Raw genomic sequence first — 23,634 nt, 5'->3', positions numbered from 1 at the left:
ACAGGGTAGCCTAGGAGAAGTGAGGCGGCAAGCAGTTGTTGTGCTTGAGAATCCGAAGTAGTCTCCAAAATCAAAGTGCCATTCCATAAACGAGAGCAAGATTTCACACCGACGGCAATTGCACAAACACCTTTCTGATTAATAAACGGATTTACCATGGTGAAGGACTAACTGCGTTCAGTACGTGAGACAACGAGGAACAGTGGTGCAGCTGAAAGGGTCTTTCAATCATGGCCTCATTCCTTTTACGATTCGTAGACGTTGATTGTGAAGATGATTGGGTCATTGTGAGAAAATCCCCCATGGTTTCCAGCGACTCCGATGGTGCGCTCCTTCCAACTGGTGGACCCCTTCTCGAGGTGGTGCAACTGCCTTAGGTGATTGTTCACACCTCAGGTCACACCTCCCGAACACCTGACAGAGGGACCAATCGACAATTTTGGAAGGTAGAAGCTCAGGCAATAACCCCTCCCTGGGCGTGGCCTGTACCAGGGGGTATATGCACACCCTACCTGTCGACCTGGGGCTAGGAATTACGCATTACCCAGTCACCTGTTGCGCGTCAGACGCATGAGCCGGCCTTCAGAAGCGCACAGGGACGAAGAAGAAAAAGAGGACCCTCAAACGCCGAAGTGGAGGAACGAGGGGAGATGGGAATCAAAGAAAGCGAAAGGCAACGAGAAACAATGGTGAGACTGTTCTTATGTCAGTGACAGATCGCATGACATACATCCTTCCTGCAGTGCGGATCATTCAAAATAACATCCCAGACATGTTCCCGAAGGGAGGGGAAAAAGAAGAGAAAGAGGATAGACATGCAACACGGAAGTGGAAAGATGCTGCAAAGGCTGGCGCCCCGTCGTAGCCAAGAACGAACCCGCATAAGAGTGGTGAACCCCCTGGAGGGACGCTTCAAAGTTGATGACAATAATGATATTTAAAAGAATGGAAAAGAAAATTGAGAAGCTATTAAATGACGGCCAGTCTTGCCTAACCAGAGAGACAGTCCTGCTGTTACTCTTGATAATGGAAGCAAGATTTAAGAGAAACAAACATGCTTAACTGTCTCTGTTCTCATGAAAAGCTTTCCGAAACAAACATTGGTACAAGATATTTTAGATTCTTAGACAAATAAGTACAAGCTATAGGGGAAGACGAGTAATATACTATTTATATAAAAACCAAAAGGGAATAAACACAATGGAAGACCAACACCAAAATGCTCGGATAAAAAACGGGCCAAAATGCTGTAAATAAACTTCCTCTATTGTTCTACTTGTACATCGAACAAGCAGTGACGGAAATAAAAGACAGATGCCGGAATGGGGTTAAAATTCAGGGTGAAATGGTATCAATGATAAGTTTGGCTGAGGACACTTATCCTCAGTGAAACTGAAGAAATATTACAAGACTTGTTGAATCGGTTTATCAGTTTAATGAATGCGGTATAAGGACTGAAAACATACGAAAGTAAAGAGGTATAGCAAAAATGAGAATCATGACAAACTTAACATCAAAACTGAGGACTATGTAGCAGACGAAGTAGAAGAATTCTACTAAATTGGAAGCGAAATAAAGTATGACTGACGAAGAAAGACGGGTATAAGCAGCAGGCTAGCACAGGCACAGAGAACATGGCTCTCTAAAGAAGTCCACTCGTAAGAAGAAGAAGGTATGTCTGGGTCACAGCATTCTATTAAACTGAATTGCGGATTGTGAGACAACCGGAAATGAGAATAGACGCGTTTGAGATATGGTGATGCAGAACGATGCTGAATATTTAGCAGACTGATAGGACAACAAATGAGGAGGTTCTCCCAGAATATGACTAGAGGAGAGAACACGAAGATGGGACATATATTGGAGGTTATCCATTCAGTATATGACATCAGGGAATAGCTGGAAGGAGCAGCAGAGGGCTAAAATGATAGAGGCGGACCGATATTGAAACATATCAAACAGTCGACAACGGTGGGTGTAGGACTGCTCTGAGATGGAGAGACTGCCTCAGGAGAGGAGGTCTTGTCGGGTCACATCAAACTATCAGAAGGATCTCCAACCACCCCACGGAGCAAAGGAGGCCACATGCTCAGCTGCACAAGTAGAAGGGAGGAAATGATCTCTGTTTTTGCTGAGTGGACTATCCTAGCACTTGACTGAGTAATTTATATAAACTGTAAACCTAAATCTCGGAAGTCAGAAGATGATTTCACTCCGAATACGAGTCGTCTGTCTTGGACAAATGCTGAATATGTCGAAAGTACTAAACGTTGACCATTATGATTTGAGAAATTATGGGAAACCTAAATCTGGATGGTCAGATGTTTATGCTAAGCCCGCCCTTCCAGAACGAGCGAAATTAGCTAAATATGTTCATCATTGCGCCACCTCCACTGACTTTGCCTGGGAGATTATTTATTTACACGTAACATCAGCAGTCCTAAGTTGGAAAAGCAAATGGAAAATATTTTTCTGCTCGGTTAGTACGCAATAATATGAATATGGAAAGAGCTTCAATAGTTAAAAAGTTTTTGCTGCACATTCTTACGTCATTGGATAGTATATTCGGTAGTATTTTATGTTCCTTTTAGTGTTCACAAGGACTAACGACCTAGAATAAATACTGATCGATAAGTGAAGTTGTAGATTTATCCGCTCTTGCACTGTGCAGTCAGGAACTGAATTTGAAGAGGTACTCTGTGTATTCAACAGGTGGCCATACGCTTCATTGAGTCGCAGCCTAATTCCGGAAATGCGCTACGACCTCTGAACGGACTAACAGCAATCAACTGTACTACTTACACGTTTTTGCACAAGATTGAGCTAGTTGGAAGAAACCACCCATACCATGTGGCAACCAGTAATATTATGTTATTTACAGATGATCAATGGACGAGGCCACATAGCCAGCGAGGAAACAAAAAGACGAAATTTCACAAGCACCAAAAGTAACGGGGACTCAGGTAAAAGTGTTGAAGTAATAGCGTAATAGTTCAGATATCCACTATGAATTACGTATTCCTTACGACGTAGATCTTGCCAGAATTGTAATGTCTGTGTTTGTAACTGCAAAATATTACTGCAATATTTTCCGTCGAGCACACCATTTTAAGTCAGACAAACCAGGAGCGTTTATTTCATAAGCCTTTCTTAAAGAATATAACAAAGTTTTTACTTATTATTTACACAGGATCACATCATGATAAAGAAAGACATTTTAGCAAGTTGGACACATGACCATTTATTATTTCTCTACAAAACTCTGTCAGTGATAGATTATAGTTGAAAAAATTGTAAGATATCCTAGACATTAAAAAGAAATACGTATGGATCATATAGGTTTTCCATCTTCAGATAATCATACTTTCATTTCAGGTTGGCGAGCAGTGTTGCTGAAGTGTGTACACGTCCTACAACCAATGCAAATATTTTCGATGGAATCCCTACAATTGCATGAATACTCTCAAGTCATTGGGCTTATAGATTGCTCTTACTACGCACAGTTGTTTGTCTGACCGCTGTCTGCCCCATTCGAAAACTGATCGTGACCAAAATGACTGTGCGAGTATGTAAACCCTACGTACGTGCAATATAGCGAAGAGGCGAATTTTTTCTGACACTGGTTTCGCGTACGGGAGAACCAGCATTCAAAACCACAGCCAGCATCCACGTTACGGTGTTTCGTGGTTTCCTGAAAGTCGGAATCACATCTCAAATGTTGGCATCCACAGCGGCTGACGGCAGAACGGAACGTTTTTATGAGACGTCAGGGACTCCCTGGAAGAACGTTTCGACGCTGTCGGAATGCTGGCGCCAAACGAGCCTCTGCCGGCATCTCAAACTCACCTACTCTTGCTGCGCTTACCTACGTAATATTTCGGGATTTTTTACGCTTTTGGCAAGCGTAAGAGTACAACTGAAAATCATTTAGTTTCAGATGAAGATAAAGTGTAACTATCATGGCGAAAAAATAGTGCAACTAAAAACCATTAACAGTGAAGCCATAAAATCATCTGATTGGTCTTTTCTTTTTAAGAAACTGAGGAAAACCACTAGATGCGCAGTGAAAGGAACGGGAAGAAGAGTAGAAATGACCTGTGGTGCTTTTGGTACAACGAATAGCATTTTCGAAACAAGATATTCATATGTCTGACAATAAAAGCTCATAACCATCATTTTATACAAGTAGTGGTTTTTAAAGCGAAAACGATTCAAAAACTGAGTTTTTCTCAGCAAGCAATCGAGGCAGGTATTTTGGAAATCACGCGAAAAGACAGGAAAATACACAAATGGATCAGTGAACAGACTAGGTTAGAAAACGTAATTATGCGCGTAATGAAAAACACATGAGGTGGACGGGACATGCAACGAGCTGAGTGGCTAATATGGTTCAAATGGCTATGAGCACTATGGGACTTAACATCTGTGGTCATCAGTCCCCTAGAACTGAGAACTAATTAAGCCAAACTTACCTAAGGACATCACACACATCCATGCCCGAGGCAGGATTCGAACTTGCGACCGTAGCAGTCACGCGGTTCCGGACTGAGCGCCTGAAAATGGCTAGTAGATGGACCAAAAAATTCTTTGCAAGAGTCCACGAGGTGAGAAGTGACCGAGAAGTGAAGGAATGGAATGTAGAAGAGATGACGTTCGGAAACACGCCGGAGAAATCTGGATATGCGTAGCTGGAAACTAAGGCTTGGTAAAGTCCCAATAAAGCTACACTTCTGGAAATTGAAATAAGAACACCGTGAATTCATTGTCCCAGGAAGGGGAAACTTTATTAACACATTCCTGGGGTCAGATACATCACATGATCACACTGACAGAACCACAGGCACATAGACACAGGCAACAGAGCACGCACAAAGCCGGCACTAGTACTGTGTACATCCACCTTTCGCAGCAATGCAGGCTGCTATTCTCCCATGAAGACGATCGTAGAGATGCTGGATGTAGTCCTATGGAACGGCTTACCATGCCATTTCCACCTGGCGCCTCAGTTGGATCAGCGTTCGTGCTGGACGTGCAGACCGCGTGAGACGACGCTTCATCCAGTCCCAAACATGCTCAATTGGGGACAGATCCGGAGATCTTGCTGGCCAGCGTAGTTGACTTACACCTTCTAGAGCACGTTGGGTGGCACGGGATACATGCGGACGTGCTTTGTCCTGTTGGAACAGCAAGTTCCCTTGCCGGTCTAGGAATGGTAGAACGATGGGTTCGATGACGGTTTGGATGTACCGTGCACTATTCAGTGTCCCCTCGACGATCACCAGAGGTGTACGGCCAGTGTAGGAGATCGCTCCCCACACCATGATGCCGGGTGTTGGCCCTGTGTGCCTCGGTCGTATGCAGTCCTGATTGTGGCGCTCACCTGCACGGCGCCAAACACGCATACGACCATCATTGGCACCATGGCAGAAGCGACTCTCATCGCTGAAGACGACACGTCTCCATTCGTGGCTCCATTCACGCCTGTCGCGACACCACTGGAGGCGGGCTGCACGATGTTGGGGCGTGAGCGGAAAACGGCCTAACGGTGTGCGGGACCGTAGGCCAGCTTCATGGAGACGGTTGCGAATGGTCCTCGATCCCGCGTTCGAGTCCCGGTCGGAGCACACATTTTCAACATGTCCCTAATGAAGTACATCAACGCCTGTTTGCAGCTAGGGTGTCCATTTAATTATCACTTCAGTAGTAGTATAGCACTGTACTCGATTGCATCCACTCGCTTCCACCCACATATTCCACATTTGCAGTGGGTTTGCTGCGTTTTGTGTATGTCTGTGTACGTGCATGTGTGGCGGATGGCCCCAAGGACCCCGCAGTAGACACGAATTTGCGTTCGAGTGTGGATCTACCACGCTCTATATCCAGAGCAATGTTTGGAGGTAAATCCACAATATGCCACTTCTGGGATAGGATTTGAAGGTGGATGCACCACGCGTTACATCCCAAGACGTGTTCTAAGCTCTAAGTTGGGCACACTAGTGGGAGGAATGGGCCCTGCGAGCCATCCACAATACATGCACACACAGAGACATATGGAAAACAGAGCAAACGCACTGCAGATGTGGAATATGTGGGTGGAGGCGAATGGATACAATCGATAGAGTGCTGTACTACCGGTCACGATCAGAAAAATAGTGAATTTGCGCTAGGTGTTTGTAGCTATACTACATTTACAAGCAGTTTCAAAACACGGAACGAGATATTATGTTATGATTGCATGGGTAGAACTGACATTAAAAAATCGATAGAATCGCGAAAAAGATGGAAAATATGTACAAATTGCGGGAAAACACGCTGAAATGCGGGTAAATTGAGGAAGTAATTGCACCTCTTCTGGTTGGTGCGACAGCAAGAGGAATCCGAAAAAACGTCGACATGGAAGAGAAGGGAGGAAGGAAAACAGTTACTTTTTTCTATTGAGGCAGCATTCCACTGTACGTCTACTGACAAGGAAACCTCCCCATCGCACTCCCCTCAGATTATAAGTTGGCACAGTGGATAGGCCTTAAAAAACTGAACACAGATCAATCCAGAAAACAGGAAGAAGTTGTGTGGAACTATGAAAAAAATAAGTAAAATTTACAAACTGAGTAGTCCACGTGCAAGATAAGCAACATCAAGGGTTCTCTGAGCTCAGGAGCGCCGTGGTCCCGTGGTTAGCGTGAGCAGCTGCGGTAAGAGAAGTCCTTAGTTCAAGTCTCCCCTCGAGTGAAAAGTTTAATCTTTCAAGTTTATGTGACAAAGTCTTATGTTTTCTTCACTTTTTTGGGAGTGATTATCACATCCACAAGAAAACCTAAATCAGGCAAGGTAGAAGAATCTTTTTACCCATTGCCAAGTGTGCAAGTTAGGTGGGTCGACAACATCTTCCTGTCATGTGACTGACGCACATGCTGTCACCAGTGTCGTATAGAATATATCAGACGTGTTTTCCTGTGGAGGAATCGGTTGACCTATGACCTTGCAAATGTTCCCATTGGAGAGGCACGTCCTTTCGTCTACCAATCGCACGGTTTTGCGGTGCGGTCGCAAAACACAGACACTAAACTTATTACAGTGAACAGAGACGTCAATGAACGAACGGACAGATCATAACTTTGCGAAAATAAAGAAAGTAAAATTTCCACTCGAGGAAAGACTTGAACCAAGGACCCCTAGTTCCGCAACCGCTCACGCTCACCACGGTACCGCTGTGCTCCCGAGCCGACAACACTCTTCATGTTGCTTATCTTGCACATGGACTACTCAGTTTGCTTATTTTTCTTATTTTTTCATAGTTCCACACAACTTCTTCCTGTTTTCTCGATTGATCTGTGTTCAGTTTTTCAAGGCCTGTGCTCTGTGCCAACTTATAACTAAATCTGAGGGGGTTGGGATGGGGAGGTTTCCTTGTGAGTAACGTTGATACACGCGATTTGACTACAGTGATTGACGCTTTCGAGGAAAACAGAGCACCATCTGCCTCTAAAATTAACATTAATCTGCATTACAGGATAACAGAGAGTGGACGGCGTGATTGTTTGATAGAGGGAGAAGTTGGCGCAGGTCATTTGACCGTTTCTTCCGCTGTTCTGTCAGAATGTATCAGTTGCGTGACATAGCCTGAGTTCAACTCGTATACATGAACATGTTCTGTATTTGACTTAGAGCACTGGCTACTTGTGATTGTTAACGTCAAACCTCTCCGTAATCAGAGGACATCCATTTCATGTGTGATGAAACGTGGCCATCCTGTTTCGACACATTCCTCTAAACGAACGAAGATTTATGCGATGTACTCCAATCGCATGTCGCATCTTGTGTTTTAAATCGAGAGTTAAGTTTTGACAACTAAGATGATTCTAAGTTAGTGATAAGTGTTCGTGAGACACAGAAATCCCCATGTATACATCTGCATCTCAGATGTCCTTTTTACAGAGTTAGTGGTTTCACGACGTGTAATTTCACATGTCGGACGTCGCTGCTATGCGTTTATCTGGCTCCTTGTATGAGCTATTCTCCTTTACTAACATCCATTTTATATAGGACTGATGCGAGAGTAGTATAATTTATGAACCGTGATCGGTTGTGAGCAGTGGACATTATACATCAATGAAAAACTACATTGAGCACATATCACACAGAATCGATATATTAAGGTAGTGGTTTTTTTTCATTTTACAGTTTCTTACCATAGTTAACGTAGAGAATCCTGCAGGAAGGATGTATGCCATGCGATTGGAATATATTGCTCACATTGGAATGTTAATAGCGCTGCATTCCACATGACTGATAGGTTGGTAACTAAAGCGATGCAACATTATAGTCTGTTTTGAGTGCAGAACCGTGTAGCCTCAGGATTACCAACACCCTCCTGGTACTGATCCCAGGCACTAGAACAATACTTTAAAATTACTAGCGTAGTTGATTTACGTAAAATGCTTCGAACTCCATCCATCTGGAGCTCCACCATGCATAAAAATCACCCGTATCCTGTTCTTAACTTTCTGCTATCACGTCACGACAATTTCAAATCTCTTACTATACATCGATAACGATTGCTAATGTCCACTACATGGATGCATCTGGAGAAATCTTGTGCTGTTGGATGTGTGAGGACCTGGTAAGCTCCATTCATTCATGAGACGTGGAATGTAGCGGACAACTTCTGGTCGGCTGCAGATTAAATCGGTAACAGTGCTGCAGGATGGATTGGTCAAAGACAGTGCGAAGGGGTCTTTCATTCTCTAATTTTATCCGAAGACTCTGAGAGTGTTCTTTGACCCCCATCCGCATACAGATAGAACGTTTAATAAAGCACTATACTCTAGGTGCTAGAAATATGTAGAGCGCTGTTAGGTATACTTTGATGACCTATGTGTACGAGAATTAACAATGAATGGACGTACGTAGTCAGTCACCTTTGGATAGCTGTTTGGAAACTCTCCACAATACCGCCAAATCCTTCCACTTTTCTTATCTTGTAACTGCATTTTATTTTTAAAAATCCAGTGTGTGTGGTGTGTTATGGCAGCAGTAGTAACAATATGGAAGCAATCGATCAGAACGTATTAATGTCAGTTTAGATCCTTACACAGACCTTGAAGTCGAGGCGGAAAAAACAAAACGTATGGCAGTGTATGAAGTATGTTACAGTACAAAAAGCAATGTTTCAAATTACGACACAGGGCCACATGGAGAGTCTCTTCGACTTACAGTATGGTTTGTGGGATACGGTCATCCTTCTACGGTGTAGACGTTGCAACTTTACACTAGTCTGTGTAATGGATCAATAGCTGTCTGTTTAATAGGATCGTCACTTGTGCTCGATGCCAGAATGCAGACGGTAATTGTTTTCGATATCTGGGAGGAGTGAGATGCGGGAAAAATTTTATCGAGTCCTCAAAAATGGTTAAAATGGATCTAAGCACTGTGGGACTTATCATCTGAGGTCATCAGTCCCCTAGACTTAGAACTACTTAAACCTAACTAACCTAAGGACATAAGACACATCAATGAAACAGGCAGGATTCGAACCTGCAACCGTAGCAGCCATCCGGCCGACATGTGCAGGGTGATCAAAAAGTCAGTATAAATTTGAAAACTTAATAAACCACGGAATAATGTAGACAGAGAGGTAAAAATTGACACACATTCTTGGAATGAGATGGGGTTTTATTAGAACCAAAAAAAAAGTTCACAGAAGTCCGACAGATGGTGCTGGACATCAAAACTGCAACTGTGACGGGTGAGAGGTACGCCGATATGTTACAGAATCGCATCATGCCCAGCCTGGCTGATAAACACCTGCTGGAACGTACGATGTTTATGCAAGATGGCGCTCCACCCCATATTGCTAGAAGCGTGAAGATCTCTTGTGCGCGTCCGTTTGGTGATGATCGTGTGCTCAGCCGCCACTTTCGTCATGCTTGGCCTCCCAGGTCCTCAGACCTCAGTCCGTGCGATTATTGGCTTCGGGGTTACCTGAAGTCGCAAGTGATTCGTGATCGGCCGATATCTCTACAGATGCTGATAGACAACATCCGACGCCAATGCCTCACCGTAACTCTGGACATGCTTTACAATGCTGTTCACAACATTATTCCTCGACTGCAGCTATTGCTGACGAATGATGGTGGACATATTGAGGATTTCCTGTAAAGAACATCATCTTTGCTTTGTCTTACTTTGTTATGCTAATTATTGCTATGCTGATCAGATGAAGCGCCATCGGTCGGACATTTTTTGAACGTTTGTATTTTTTTGGTTCTAACATAACCCCATGTCATTCCAAGCATGTGTGTCAATTTGTACCTCTCTATCTACATTATTCCATGATTTATTCAGTTTTCAAATTTATACTGACTTCTTGATCACCCGGTAGTTTGGGTTCGTACCACAAAGCAGTAGCAAAATCCTCCTCCTACTCCCAGTTCCTATACGGTCTTTTATACTACTTCGTGCCTCAGGAGCTGGTTTCGTTTGGTGCTGACATTACACATCGTACAGTGTGGGCTACGACATGTTCCCATCTCCACTGAATGGTCAAAACATGGTCATCACACACAAACTCAGGTCATTCTGTTTCTACATGGTTTGCAGAAGGTGGTAGATACAGCTCTCTACGAATTCTGCTCAGGTCCTACTTAAATTGGAACGATTACATGCGCAAAACTGCACAAATGGTGACAGTTGCTAGAGGCACAGGAACTATCTCAAATTTTACTGCAGCTGATAGGTTCGGAAAGGTGACTCGTTTCAGGATACAAGGGTTCAAGAAATTTGATTCACTAGTGGCTGTAATCATTAAAGAACTTCTCCATACGATCCATCGCAGGTATTTGTTTGAATGGAAAGACTTGATTCCAAATCCCAGGCAGCATTTCTACCGGGGAGTGTAACACTAGAGATCTGAAAAGCTAGTGTACATTTCTTACGACCTCAATCAGCACACCATCTACAGTTTGTGATTCTTGCCAATCAACTATCAGTTATAACTCAGTGGATTTATCGCAGAACCTCTGACATATCGGTTACATACCACGTTCCGAAGCCGAATCACTTTCTAAATTCAGTGATTTTATTACGAGGCTGCATCGTCGGCTACGCACAGTTTGTCTGATAATGTACAATCCAGTGATCACCGGCTATATTCAGTGTTATTGTCTGGAAAAAGCCACTAGATTCGCAAATAATACCATAGCTTAATTTATAAATCATGTATAACTTTTAACATGGATACTTGCCTGCACCTGTAGAACCAAGACCGCTTGTGACAGTAACGTATAGCAGTTGTTGCGATCGTGTTTTTTTAACATCTGGCGGTTTGTAAGACGATTACGCCTCTCTTTCTAAGACACAGTGGTACATTTCGCAAAGATAGACTTGTGAGACATGTCCGCCCATTGTTGAATTTATCTCAGTATTATTTTGTATCTCCAACAATCAGTTATTGGCTGAGTATTATACTTAGTAGTACAGAATGCGTGATAGGTTCGCCTCTTGCATCACGCTTATAAAGTATGTGTTTGTGTTCCGATATGTGCAAATGAAATGACTATGTACAGTCTTAAGGAAGGTATGGATTTGATGTGGAATACTGTGATAGCAATGGGGAAGAGTACGTCAAGTCATAAGAATGGTACAGATATTTCTATTTCCAGAGTCACAGTCGTCAGCAGGGAGTATTTTTGATATTTCGCTCATTGTCTGAAGTTGTTTATATGAGACCGCAATCGTAACATGTGATTGTAAGTATAGCGATAAAATATTCCTAGAACGATTCTGTCTAGGGCTGTGTGGCGTGCCGGCGGTGGCCTGTGGCGGAAATGATTCAAGTTTCCAGCTAACGTTAGGAGCTGTCCGAATGGAGAGGCCTCTTGGGATGCAGGAATGTAGTTGACTTAATCCAGTCCTCTTCTAGACGACCGAATAGCGAACTAATACTTAGTATGTCTTGGATGGCTTTCGGGGTCGTGCAGAAATTTGAGAAGATTCAATATAGATGTGTGTTTGTGCTGGAACATTATTCCCTCCAATTTAAATTGTCTGGTTGACTGCCTGCCGCTGTGGCCAAGTGGTTCTAGGCGCTTCAGTCAGGAACCGCCCTGCTGATACCGTCGCAGGTTCGTATCCTGCCTCGGGCATGGATGTGTGTGGTGTCCTTAAGTTCGTTAGCTTTAAGTAGTTCTAAGTCTAGGGGACTGATGACCTTAGATGTGAAGTACCATAATGCTTAGAGTCATTTTTTTGTCTGGTTGCCTGCTTCTTCAAATACGTAATCTTTATTTGCTTGAGAGAACATCGACTGTGGTATGCGTATCTAGCAGGTGAAAACCAGGTGGAATACACGTTTGCTGGTTCTCTAGACATGAGAAACACCTTAGCTGACTTTATGAATTATCTGGATGGTTTGGGATCTGTTATATCACCGAAATCGACATTAGCAAGTGGAAATATCAGTTTCCTCTATTTTTTTCGAGTTTTCACACAAAGGTCTTCGCAGACGGGAAAATCCATTATGACATGTATTTGCACTGGGCCGTTATTCCCTCCTACGTAAGTTGTGCGATCGACTGCGTACGGTCGCAGGTTCGAATCCTGCCTCGGGCATGGATGTGTGTGATGTTCTTAGGTTAGTTAGGTTTAATTAGTTCTAAGTTCTAGGCGACTGATGACCTCAGAAGTTAAGTCACATAGTGCTCAGAGCCATTTGAACTATTTCATTGACTGCGTCGTCACATTTCCTGTCTTCATTTGGCTGGGAGAATATCGTTTGTGGTGGTGTTGAGTGCATCTAGCAAGTGAAAGACGGGTGGAGGACACATTTGCTGGTTCTCTAGACATGAGAAACACCTTAGTTGACTTTGTAAATTATAAGGATGATTTTGAATCTCTTATATCATGGCATCAGTATTCGCGAGTCGAAATATCAGTTTCTTTTATTCTTTTCGAGGTTTCACGTAAAGTTCTTCGTTGATGAGATCAGTTTCTAATTACTCAGTGGTTTACAGCACTCTGCACCTCGCTAAGGTCTCAGATTTCTAGAGAAATAATTTCCGGTCTATATCATCGAAATTACACTGCGTAAGCGATACTGATAAGCAATCGATATTGCTATGTGCTTGATATCGAGAAGTATCGCGAAAATTGTTGATATTCTGGCATATGTTCTTGTAATCCCAGTGAGTGGAGAAGGGTGTGGAAAGCAAGCAAACAGGCATGTCGGGACCAGAAACAGTAATGCATTTGTGCCGAGGGGAGACGAGCCTAACTTTGTACAACAAATCTGAGAGTGACTTCGGTCCGCTGAGGGCGCTCTGGATATGTGTCGAGGGCGGATGACTTGTCACTATCGGTTATGGTGGATGACCATCTAACCTTGCTGGAAAATATCTAGTACTGCAAGGAGTGTATATGATACATATGCTTATGCTGTCTGTCTTAGAGGTACACGAGGTGCGACAATAAAGTAATGAGACTGATTTTCTTTGGAAGATGTGGCAACCCTGCAGGCTTGTGTAAGAACAATATCTTTGACCTTGGTCTATAACCTGCATCCAGTCCAGGCGGCACATCGATGCAACTGCTCAGTCGTGAGTTGTGCTATAATAAGTTTACACAAGTTGGTGTCTCTCTTTATAGGAATAGAACTGCATAATATTGCACAAAAGTATGCCATTTTTTGCATTAAATTGGGTGAAAGCACGACGACAACTTACGTTAAGCTTCAGAAGGCTTTCGGAGAGGAGGTTATGTCAAGAGCTGAAGTTGGCATAAAATGTTTAGTGAAAGCAGAACGGAAGTTGAAGATGAAGATCGCAGTTGACGACCATCAACCTCACAGATGGATGTCAACTTGGCCAGGGTGCGTGAACTCATATGATCTGATCGAAGATAGACCATGAAGATGATTGCAGAAGAACTGAACATCAATCGAGAAACGTTTCATCTAATAATAACTGAAGATCTTGGTATGAGAAAGATTTTTGCAAAAATGGTCCCCAAAAGTCTCACACCGCAACAGCGAGAAACACGGAAAAATGTGGCAGCTGATCTGTTAGAGCAAATGGATATCAATCCAGAATTGTTGAGCCATGTTATCACTGATGATGAAAGAAAATTTTTTCAGATCTATCCACAGACGAAACGCCAAGCTCGCCATGGTGCACATAGGGACCACCCAGACCAAAAAAAAGTCAGAAGTGAAATGCATGCTTGTATGCTTCTTTGATTCCAAGAGAATTGTTCATAAAGAGTGGGTGCCTCTTGGACAAACAGTTAACCAATATTACTACAAAGAAAATTTAGAACGACTTCATAAAAGAGTTCTTTGTGTCCATGCCTACATTGCTAATAATTGGATTCTGCATCATGATAATGCGCCATCCCATACTGCTCTATCAGTACAGCAATTTTTAACCTAAAAAAAATGTCGGTACTACCACAGCCACCTTATTCACCAGATATCGCTCAGTGCGACTTTTTTCTATTTCCAAGAGTCAAAACGGCGTTCAAGGGACACCATTTCCAAACAACACAAAATGTCCAAACAGCTCTGACGAGGGTCTTGGAGGATATTACAGAAGATGAGTTCCAGAAATGTTACCATCAATTTCAGAAGCGTTCGAAAAATTGAGTGCAATCAGAAGGGAACTACTCTGAAGGAGACGACACAAACCTGACTAAAACGGGAAGCAACATTTTTTTTCACATCAGTCTCATTACTTTATTGTCACACCTCGTATGTACGAATATTTGATGGTCGATAGCTATATGAATTATGTAAAAGGGACGATTTTGTATGGTGCAGGATTCGAATTGTATGTTTACTAAATCGACATGGCATGTGGTGATATATTTCCGGGTTGGCGATCGTTTTCACCTTCGAATATTCAAGCTTCTATCCTCTGTGGCAGATAAGTGTAAATGAGCAAGAGTTTTTCCGTATCTTACGATTTGTAGGCCTCTTTGCAGAGTTTAATTTTCGATGCATTATGGAGAAATGTGCAAATGAGATTTTTGCCATTTAAATTCTCGTCTGCAGAAAAAAAAGGTGGACACTGCTTACTCACCGGCGGCCTCAGTAGTTTGGCGGGTAAATTCAATAACAGCTAACAATAAGACTCCATCCATTCACAAGAGATCCATTGTGCTAGGACATAGTAGCCTCTACATAGCTGTGACAACGTTTGTGTTTTGGAGATGTTTGTTGAAATTAGGACTTATCGATTTCCAGGAAGGGTAACATGTGATGGACAGGGTGCCCCATTAGGACCATCAGGAAGATTGCATTCAGTGTTATTCTGAGCTATTTTCGTAAACAGCTCCTGTTAGAGCAAGAATTTCTATGCAGACAAGATGAGACATCACAAGGCAGGTAAATGGATGCACAGCCAGATGCAGTTCGTTTGTACCATTATGATTGCGAGGGAGAAAGCAGTCGATGTCATTCTGGGAAGAATTGGCACAGATTTCTATAATGTGACCTGTGACATTAGCGTCTATAGGTAGAGAGGTTTAGCGCCATCTATGGTAAACATGCACGCACGGCCTGCAGGTTGACTTAGCGCTTATTTAAATAGACATGTGATGTCAGTATAACACTCGAAGAACTGTAATTGTAGGCTCGACTTTCACCTGTCGTCGGCAACAGCGTGACAGCAATGGCTCGCATCCGGCTGGCCTTGCAAGGCACATGCACACGTTGGAAGACTTTACTGATACGTTGCGTTTTTCACGTGCACTGAGTGTTTGTGTACTGCATTATTTTCGGGTGCTTAAGCGCTGTTAGTGTGTCTGTAAAGCGTTACACATATATTATTTCACTGATCTACGAGTAGTTTATACATCTGTATGTTGTATACTGCATTATTCCGTAAATTATGAGTTGTCTGCGTCTCTGCACATCAGCGTACTGCATTACTTACGAGTTGTTTTCAGGTCTGTAGACTATTTACTGCGACCTCAATCACGTCAGGGTGAGAGTTTTGTATCAGTGTAAGAAATACACTATATCAAATCCGCCCATACATAAATTGTTCCCTCCAGACTGCCATCTTGGATTACATCACAGGAAGGGCGATGGCACCCTCTGGTGGTGGTACTGTGTACTGGTCCAGTTGGACTCCAGAGCTAATGGTGAATACACTGGATGGAGCTACTGCCTCAAATTCTTTAAATAAAGACTGAAAATAAAGTCTTATGTCCATCCAATCCAGCAGAGGATGACTCATTTTCCCACCAATTACTGGGAAGAGTTGGCAGTTGGAAGACTTAGGTTAGTGAGGGTAGTCAAAGTGACCTTTTTTCTCTCTATTTTCTAGGTTAGTGTGTTGCATTGTCCAGCGGGAATTTGAACTTATCACCATCTTCTGGGGGGGGGGCAGTAAGGGGGGGGGGGAGGGGGAGAGGAGAGGGAGTTAGGTTAGCGGAGGTAGCCCAAATGACGTATTTTTCCGCCAAAATGTGAACTTCCCATGTTGATGCCATTTACCACCACCAACTGGGATCCACCATCTTGAATAAATTTGGCAACAATGTAGACTGGGGCGACGCTGGCATTGTTCCACTACTCTCATGTCCTGACAGACAGGGACCGTCTAGAGTCACAGAGGATGGTCATAAAAAATCTCATGAAATCAGAGGAAGAAATCACTTATTAGTTCCAAAGTGCTAATAACAGCGCACCTAGCACTGTAACTGTGGGTCAGTAATTAAGAAAAATCGAGTACAATGGTCGAGCTGCTCCTCATAAGCCACACATTTCTGTAGTCGGTAATAAGCGACATTTGAGGTATTGTAAATTGCTACGCAAATAGACAGTGGATGATAAGACAGAAATGATATGGAGTGATGAATCACGCTATAACCTGTGACAATGCGATGGAAGGGTTCGGTTTGGCGAATGCTTGGAGAACGGCTTTTGCCATCATGTTTAGCACCATCAGTGAAGTACAGAAGAAATGATGTGGCGGAATAGAAGTGTTCTTCATGATAACGATGTGGCTCGCATAAGTAAGCTCAAGAAAATGATAACTGGGAAGTAGATGAACACATTGTACAGCATTGTGTACTGTATACAGTAGAGGAATAGCTCAAAGATGATGACTGTATCAGCATGACAATGCACTCTGTCATTAAGCATCATCTTTCAGGCAATAGTTTGTAGACAACAATATTTCAGAAACTGACTGGCCTGTTCAGATTGGCGACATCAACCCAATGGAACATCTCTGGGGAGAGTCAGGACACAGGCTTCGCCCCAATCGCAACATCAGGCTTCACTATGTTCTATGCTTTCAACTCTTGATGAATAGTGGGCAGGCTTTTCTCCACAGGCTTTCAAATAGTGATTGATAACGTCTCAAGCAAAGTTCAATCCGTCATACAAGGTGTTTCACAATTCATGTTACACACTTCTAGAGATTCTAGAAGGGACTTAGTACAACCAATTTTACACAGGAATCCATATATGGGAACGTCTTCCAACGACGCTACAGAGAGTCAAATTTACAGGCTATGGCGTTGTTTGTATATGCATTGTGATTCCGTGGCGATGTTACAAACTTTGTAGGATGTTAGAGATGGATAAATGTATTAATCTGAGGTAAGGGTCCCTCTACCAGAAACGAACGATTGGAAAATTATAATCGAAAATCGTTGTGATTCCTCCAACATTGAACTACATGTACTGGTTCTGTTGTTCCTAAGACCGTAAGGCAGGCAACTTTCAGTGGTGGTAGTATGGACTAAAACCAGGAAAGAATGTCCTGTAATTATAGGCTCTAAAATGCCTACCTGAGGATCTATGAGCACTTCTTCATTTTCGCTACTCTGAAACATGCATCCTCTGTTGAACAAGTATTCCAGTTTCTAACATCGTCACGGAATCATCCTGTTTATACAAACATTTAGAAGCACCGTTGTGCTTATAACAGAGACGCCCTATAACGTCGTTGGATGACGTTTCCGTACATAGGTTCTTCCGTAAAACTTGATCTACTACGTCTCGTCTACAACCTCAAAGAAGCGTGTAACACGAATTGTGGAAACCCCTGTAGGAGCGATAGTAGCCATAGGCCATATTAATGACCACTAATAGGTGTTCAGATATTTCTGATCTGATAGTACATTTATGCTGGCAGTTTATCGTGGCAGTTTTAGGTGGGGCTATTTTCATCTATGACTGCTTAAGATACTGGTACAATTTGAGCTCGAAGTGCCACGCTTGCGACACTTCCCACGTCAGCAAATAATTGCGCTGCAATCTTTAGTGAGTGCTTTGTGTATTCCGGTCTTTGTTGTGGTGTTCATTGATAGGCTTTCATAAGGAGATCACTTACCCCGCCCTCCCCCCCTCCCCCCGGAATTTGGAGTACTGAGATTTTATTCATATACTGAATGGATAACTGACTATATTTTCTGGAGGATTGGAAGTTTTTTGCGTCACCTAAAGAGTTTACTTTTCTTGGTAAGATACGTCTTGAATGTGGGCAATTCACTGATGTTCACCCCTCTTCCTCCAGCTGGATAAATTTCTTCCGACATCCACGTCTGTGTCGTTCGTCATTTCTTTTCGTATTTTGCAATAATCCATGATGGGGTTCGCGTACGACCCTCACATGACCAGCAGTTCTGCTTTATCAGGCGAGCACAAAACAGACGTAAGCTGCGAGAGGGGGCGCGGCTCGTTGTCCCTCTCCGCTCCTCTCCTATCGGAATTTCAAGGCTCCCGTTTGTTTACACCGCGGCTGACTGCCAAGACATAGCGTCAGCACAATACAAATGACTTATTTAGTTTTCTCCTTTGCAATAAGAAATTTGCAATCAGTTTCAATTGAACATTCTTTTGTAGACAATACGTTATAATAGCACCGTTTACAGGTATAATTACAGTAAATGTGCTATAATTACCTCCGTAGTGTATTTGATGATATTTTCTGGAGCAGCTGTCGAAGAAGACATGTAGAACTTGTTGAAGAAAACCATTTTCATCTATGAGTGTAATTTTACTTTCAGATGAAATTGAACTTACAGTCAAAAATGAAAACATTACCCTTCAAACAGTGCTAATGTATTAGTCAGTTATTACTTTGTCCGTCTTAAGCATACTGCAGTTTAAGAAAGTCTTATACTAAATGCGTTTCGCTTTTATTTAAAAAGTATCATCAATGGCGGTTGGTGTCAGTTACTCCTTTTTATAGCTTCTGAAGTTGACAGGTTTTCCCCTTGTGGTTAACTGAGGCTGTCGGCAGAAAAAAACTTGCTTGCAATTTCACGTTTCATGATTGGTTTTAGGGTTCGGTATCCTTTTGATACATTTTCGTTCTTTGCACTGAATTTGTCTTCCGTTATACACGTTGCCATTATAGGCATTTTTATGGTGGTTTCACCTGTTCTGTAGTGAGCACAGTGTAGTCATGTCCAGAAAAGAAGATGAAACCATAGTAAATTGCTTGAGCTTTCGCGAAACGGAAGTGTAAATGACGCGAGGGCAGCAAAGAGAAAGCGGATTCCTGTAATAGAAAAATCGTGAAGGGAGAAAATGCAAGCAAAAGTTCTCGACTGCTACCTGTTCCAAGAACAAAGGGACAATCTGTCGATTTTAAAACATGTATACAGATCGAGTAATGAGCAACAACCACCACTGATGACGCTTAGTAAACAAAAGGTAAAAAAGACTGGATAAAAAGACTCTTGAATTCTAGAATGCTTAGAACAGAGAAAAACAAATAACACAATTAAACACTTATTGCAACAGTTAACATGATGAAATTTGAGTTCAGAGCAGTTTACGAGTTTAAACGTTAATAATGTATATACCAAAGGTATTAAGAATAAAAAGAATATTCAAATAACATGCAATTTTGCAATACTCTTTACGCCATCCAACTTTTATCATTTTTATCTGCCTTCTTCTATTATCTTACAGAGCCATAATAGTAATTATTCAACAGGCTCAGTCACAAAACTAAAATATTGATACACACGTATCATGACCGGTATCACGTCCGCAAGTACAAGCTTTAACGTGCAAAATGATTTTGCGCAAGTAGTATCTTCAGCAGGTGCATGTATATGTAAGACGTTCATCAGTTTCTGAGAGCTTCACGGAAACACAGAAAGGTTTTCCGTAATAAAGTGGAATGCACAGGTAGCCGCGCGGTAAAGCTTGTACATGTGGACGGAGCCTTGCTGGTTTACTCACCTTTATTGATGAAGTACTGGATGACTCTTATCCAGAAAAGTACAAGCTGTTGGTACTCTTCCTCCTCTTCAATAATACGCTGCTGGCGCTGGCGACGAGCAATACGCGCTCGTTTAGCCCTTTTCGTGCGCAATTCAGGAGGAACATCTTGGTCGACTAGCTTTCGTCGGCGTGGGTTCACGCCGCTGGGCCCCGCAACCGCAACCATAGGGTGTGACATATGCGAAAAGACTTCAATATGATAGCGGCAGAAGCACCGCGCGGTTTCTGCGATCCCTCCCACAATACTGCCAAGCAGTGTGGGTGCCGCCGCGCGGTCCCAGTGCTGCCGACGGCAGCGCCGCTCGGCGGGATTCGGCGCTCTCCACGCAGCGAGGCGCCAATTCGAAACGAGTAAGCGAATGCGGCTTAACACTTTACAAAAGAAAACAGTGACCATAATCTTTACCTGACAAAGCCAGAGTTAAAGGTTGTCGAGTCAATTAAAAAACTATGGATTACGTTTACGAAAAACTAAAACTGGAGCCATCACAGAGGATATGTTGTGGGGGAAGGCGAACCTAAGACTGTATTTTGTTGGCAGAACACTTAGAAGGTGCACTATATTTGCTAAAGAGATTGCCTACACTACTTACATCTATCCACATCTGTGGCACTGCAGCGTAGTATGGTACAATTACTAGCCTATATAGGACTGACGGACGGAACAAAAAAAAAAAAAAAAAATGTTGAAATGTGTGTGTATCGCTAAGGAAGCAAACTGATGAAGTCAGGGTGGATGATAGAGTAAGCAGTCTGGCCATTTTAACGATAAAGCATTGTCATGTGACAGTGACATCTCCATCTGTTCTTCGCAAATCACCATTAAGTGTGTAGCAGAGGGTACTTGTTATTGTATCATCGATTAAACTTCCTACCAATTCTATTCTTTTGTTCACGAATGTAGCGGTGGAAGAATGACTAGAGATATGGCCCTATGCGAGGCTGTCATTTCCCTAACTTTCCCTCTCCCGCTCTGAATTCACTCCTCCTTGTGAGTAGTGCGTAAATCAAAGTAGGTCAAGTTTGAGAGTTTTTTTTTGTTTAGAGAATATGCAATAAGTACCTAATACCACGCCAACTGAGCTATCCATTCGTGCCTCATCGCCCAATTGAAAGATTTGGTTTTCAATTGCCTACATCCTATTTGTATAAAGCCCAGAGTGGTTGTCCTGCGTATCTTGATCGACCAGCGTATTTGAGGGTAAGGCACGGGGATCGTACAGACAGACCAACGTTTGACCGTTGCACAGACTCCCGCATGGAGGTCATAGAAATACCTGGCGCTGGAAAGCAACTGGAATAATGGAAAACAAATATGTCGACAGGCTTAGATGGAATCTCAAGTCAGTTTTACACACAGTACTCTTCAGTACTGGCATCTTGCTTAGCTCTCCAGTCCCAAGTGACTGGAAGAATGCACAGGTGAGTTTTTCCTGCATCAAAGGTAAAAGAACCGATCCGCAAAATTACAGACAAAAATCCTTAGCATCGGCTAGCTGCATAATTTTTGATCATCTTCCAATGTCGAAAAATAAATTTTGTTGAGACAGAAAAGCTTCTGTCCACAAATCAGCATGGATTTAGAAAGCATCGCTCGTGCCCTACTCCACGATGTAAACAGAGGTTAGACATTTTGAATAGTTTCACAGATAAGTGAGTAGTTGTGAGACTTATTAAATAATAGAACCCAGTACGTTGTCCTGGACGGCGAGTGTTCATCAGAGGCAAGGATTTCGTCGTCAGTGGTGCCTCAGAAAAGTGTGATACGACCGACCGTATTTTCTTTTAAATAAATGTCCCGATGGTCAGGCTGAACTGCAAATCCCCGTCTGTTTACTGAGGCCTCTGTAGTATGCGAAAAAGTCGTGACCGTAGAAAGTTACAGGATGACTTAAACAGAATGTCTGTTTGGTGTGGTGAGTGATGGATAGCTGTAAATGTAAAAAAATTAAGTTAATGCAAGTGCGAGAAAAAACAACCCTGTAATGGTCTTAACGTTGCAAAGCGATGTGATATGGAATGGGCACGTAAGGCAGGTACTATCCAAGGCGAATCGTAGACGCTGGTTTAGTAGGGGAATTTTAGGGACGTGCAGCTCCTTTACGAACAAGATCGCGTATAAAACACTAAAATGACCAATTCCTGAGTTTTGCTGCAGTGTTTGGGCTCCCCACCAAATCAGATTAAAGGAAGAAATCGAACAAATTAAGAGGCGTGCTGCCAGATTCGTTATCGGCAGTTTCGATTAACACGCGAATATTCTGGAAATGCTTCTTGAAATCCAATGGGAATCCCTGAAACGTTGTTTTAGAGAAACACTACAGAGGAAATTTGCAGAATCGGAATTTGCGTCTGACTGCAGAACGATTCAATTGCCGCCAACGTACAAATCGCGTAAGGACCTCAAAGACAAGAAAAGAGAAATTAGGGCTCGTACGGACGCATACAGACTGTTGTTTTACCTCGCAGTGGGACAGGGAAGGGAAAGACTGGTAGTGGGTCTAGGTACACTCTGTCACGCACCACATGGTGGCTTGCGGAGTATGTGCAGCGTGTGGATAAAAATATGAAAACATCGCAAACGCATTACCGCGCCTAATGCCGTGTAGGAAAGCCTTTGTCATTCAAAACAGCTTCCAGTCGTCTCTAAATGATTAAATACACCTCCTGTATGGCTTCCAAGGGACCCTCATACCATTCTTCCTGCTAAACTGTGGCAAGTTTAGGTAACGATGATGAAGGTGGGCTGCGCTGTTTGAGGCGTCATGGGCGGTCTGTGCGACCACTCGTGCCGGATGTCCAGTCCTCCCTCGGGCATGGGTTTGTGTGTTGTTCTTAGCATTAATTAGTTTAAGCAGTGTGTTAGCCTGGGGATCGATGACCTAAGCAGTTTGGTCCCTTAAAAATTCACACACATTTGAACATTTTTGATGAATGTGGATAGCGATCACCCACACTTCTCCCAAAAGTTTACCGCAAGTGTTCAGTAATATTAAGATCAGGTGACAGTGGGGGGCTAGGGATGACGCGACCTTTCATCTTCATGCTAAAAAAATGTTCTGGATCAGGAGGGGTGTGCAGATATAACGTAATCCTTGATAGTAGTGCGATCTTCCAGATTACGCGCGGGGCCTATGGAATAACACGATCCGGCTGCCTATATCACCGAAAATCCCCTTCATATTATAATCTTGGGAAGAAAATTCGGCCAGAAGTTGGACACAGTTTCACACAAGACTCATCTGGGCAAATCAGTTTCTTCCTTGCTCCACAGTCCAGGTTTTATGCCTTCGGCACCAAGTTTTCCTGCTACGGCCGCTAGAATCACTGACGTGTAGTCTCGGTGTACTAGCTAGCCCTGAAATTCCCTGTTTATGGTGCGTCCT

General features: G+C 43.0%; 1 protein-coding gene across 2 annotated transcripts in view; it reads right to left on the bottom strand.

Moving 5' to 3' along the window:
* LOC126298786 (uncharacterized) overlaps nucleotides 1–20,492 on the bottom strand; it is a 63,742-nt gene extending 43,250 nt beyond the window's left edge. For both annotated transcript variants that reach the window (XM_049990247.1, XM_049990246.1), the window contains exon 1: nucleotides 20,207–20,492. In XM_049990247.1, coding sequence (XP_049846204.1) covers nucleotides 20,207–20,426 — 220 coding nt within the window. In that variant the 5' untranslated portion in view covers nucleotides 20,427–20,492. The remainder of the gene's footprint in view (nucleotides 1–20,206) is intronic.
* Between the last annotated feature and the right edge of the window lie 3,142 nt (nucleotides 20,493–23,634).

Source organism: Schistocerca gregaria, chromosome X, assembly GCF_023897955.1.
Source record: "Schistocerca gregaria isolate iqSchGreg1 chromosome X, iqSchGreg1.2, whole genome shotgun sequence".
In the NCBI taxonomy this organism is placed as follows: Eukaryota; Metazoa; Arthropoda; class Insecta; order Orthoptera; family Acrididae; genus Schistocerca; species Schistocerca gregaria.
This window is presented reverse-complemented; position numbering and strand designations above follow the sequence as displayed.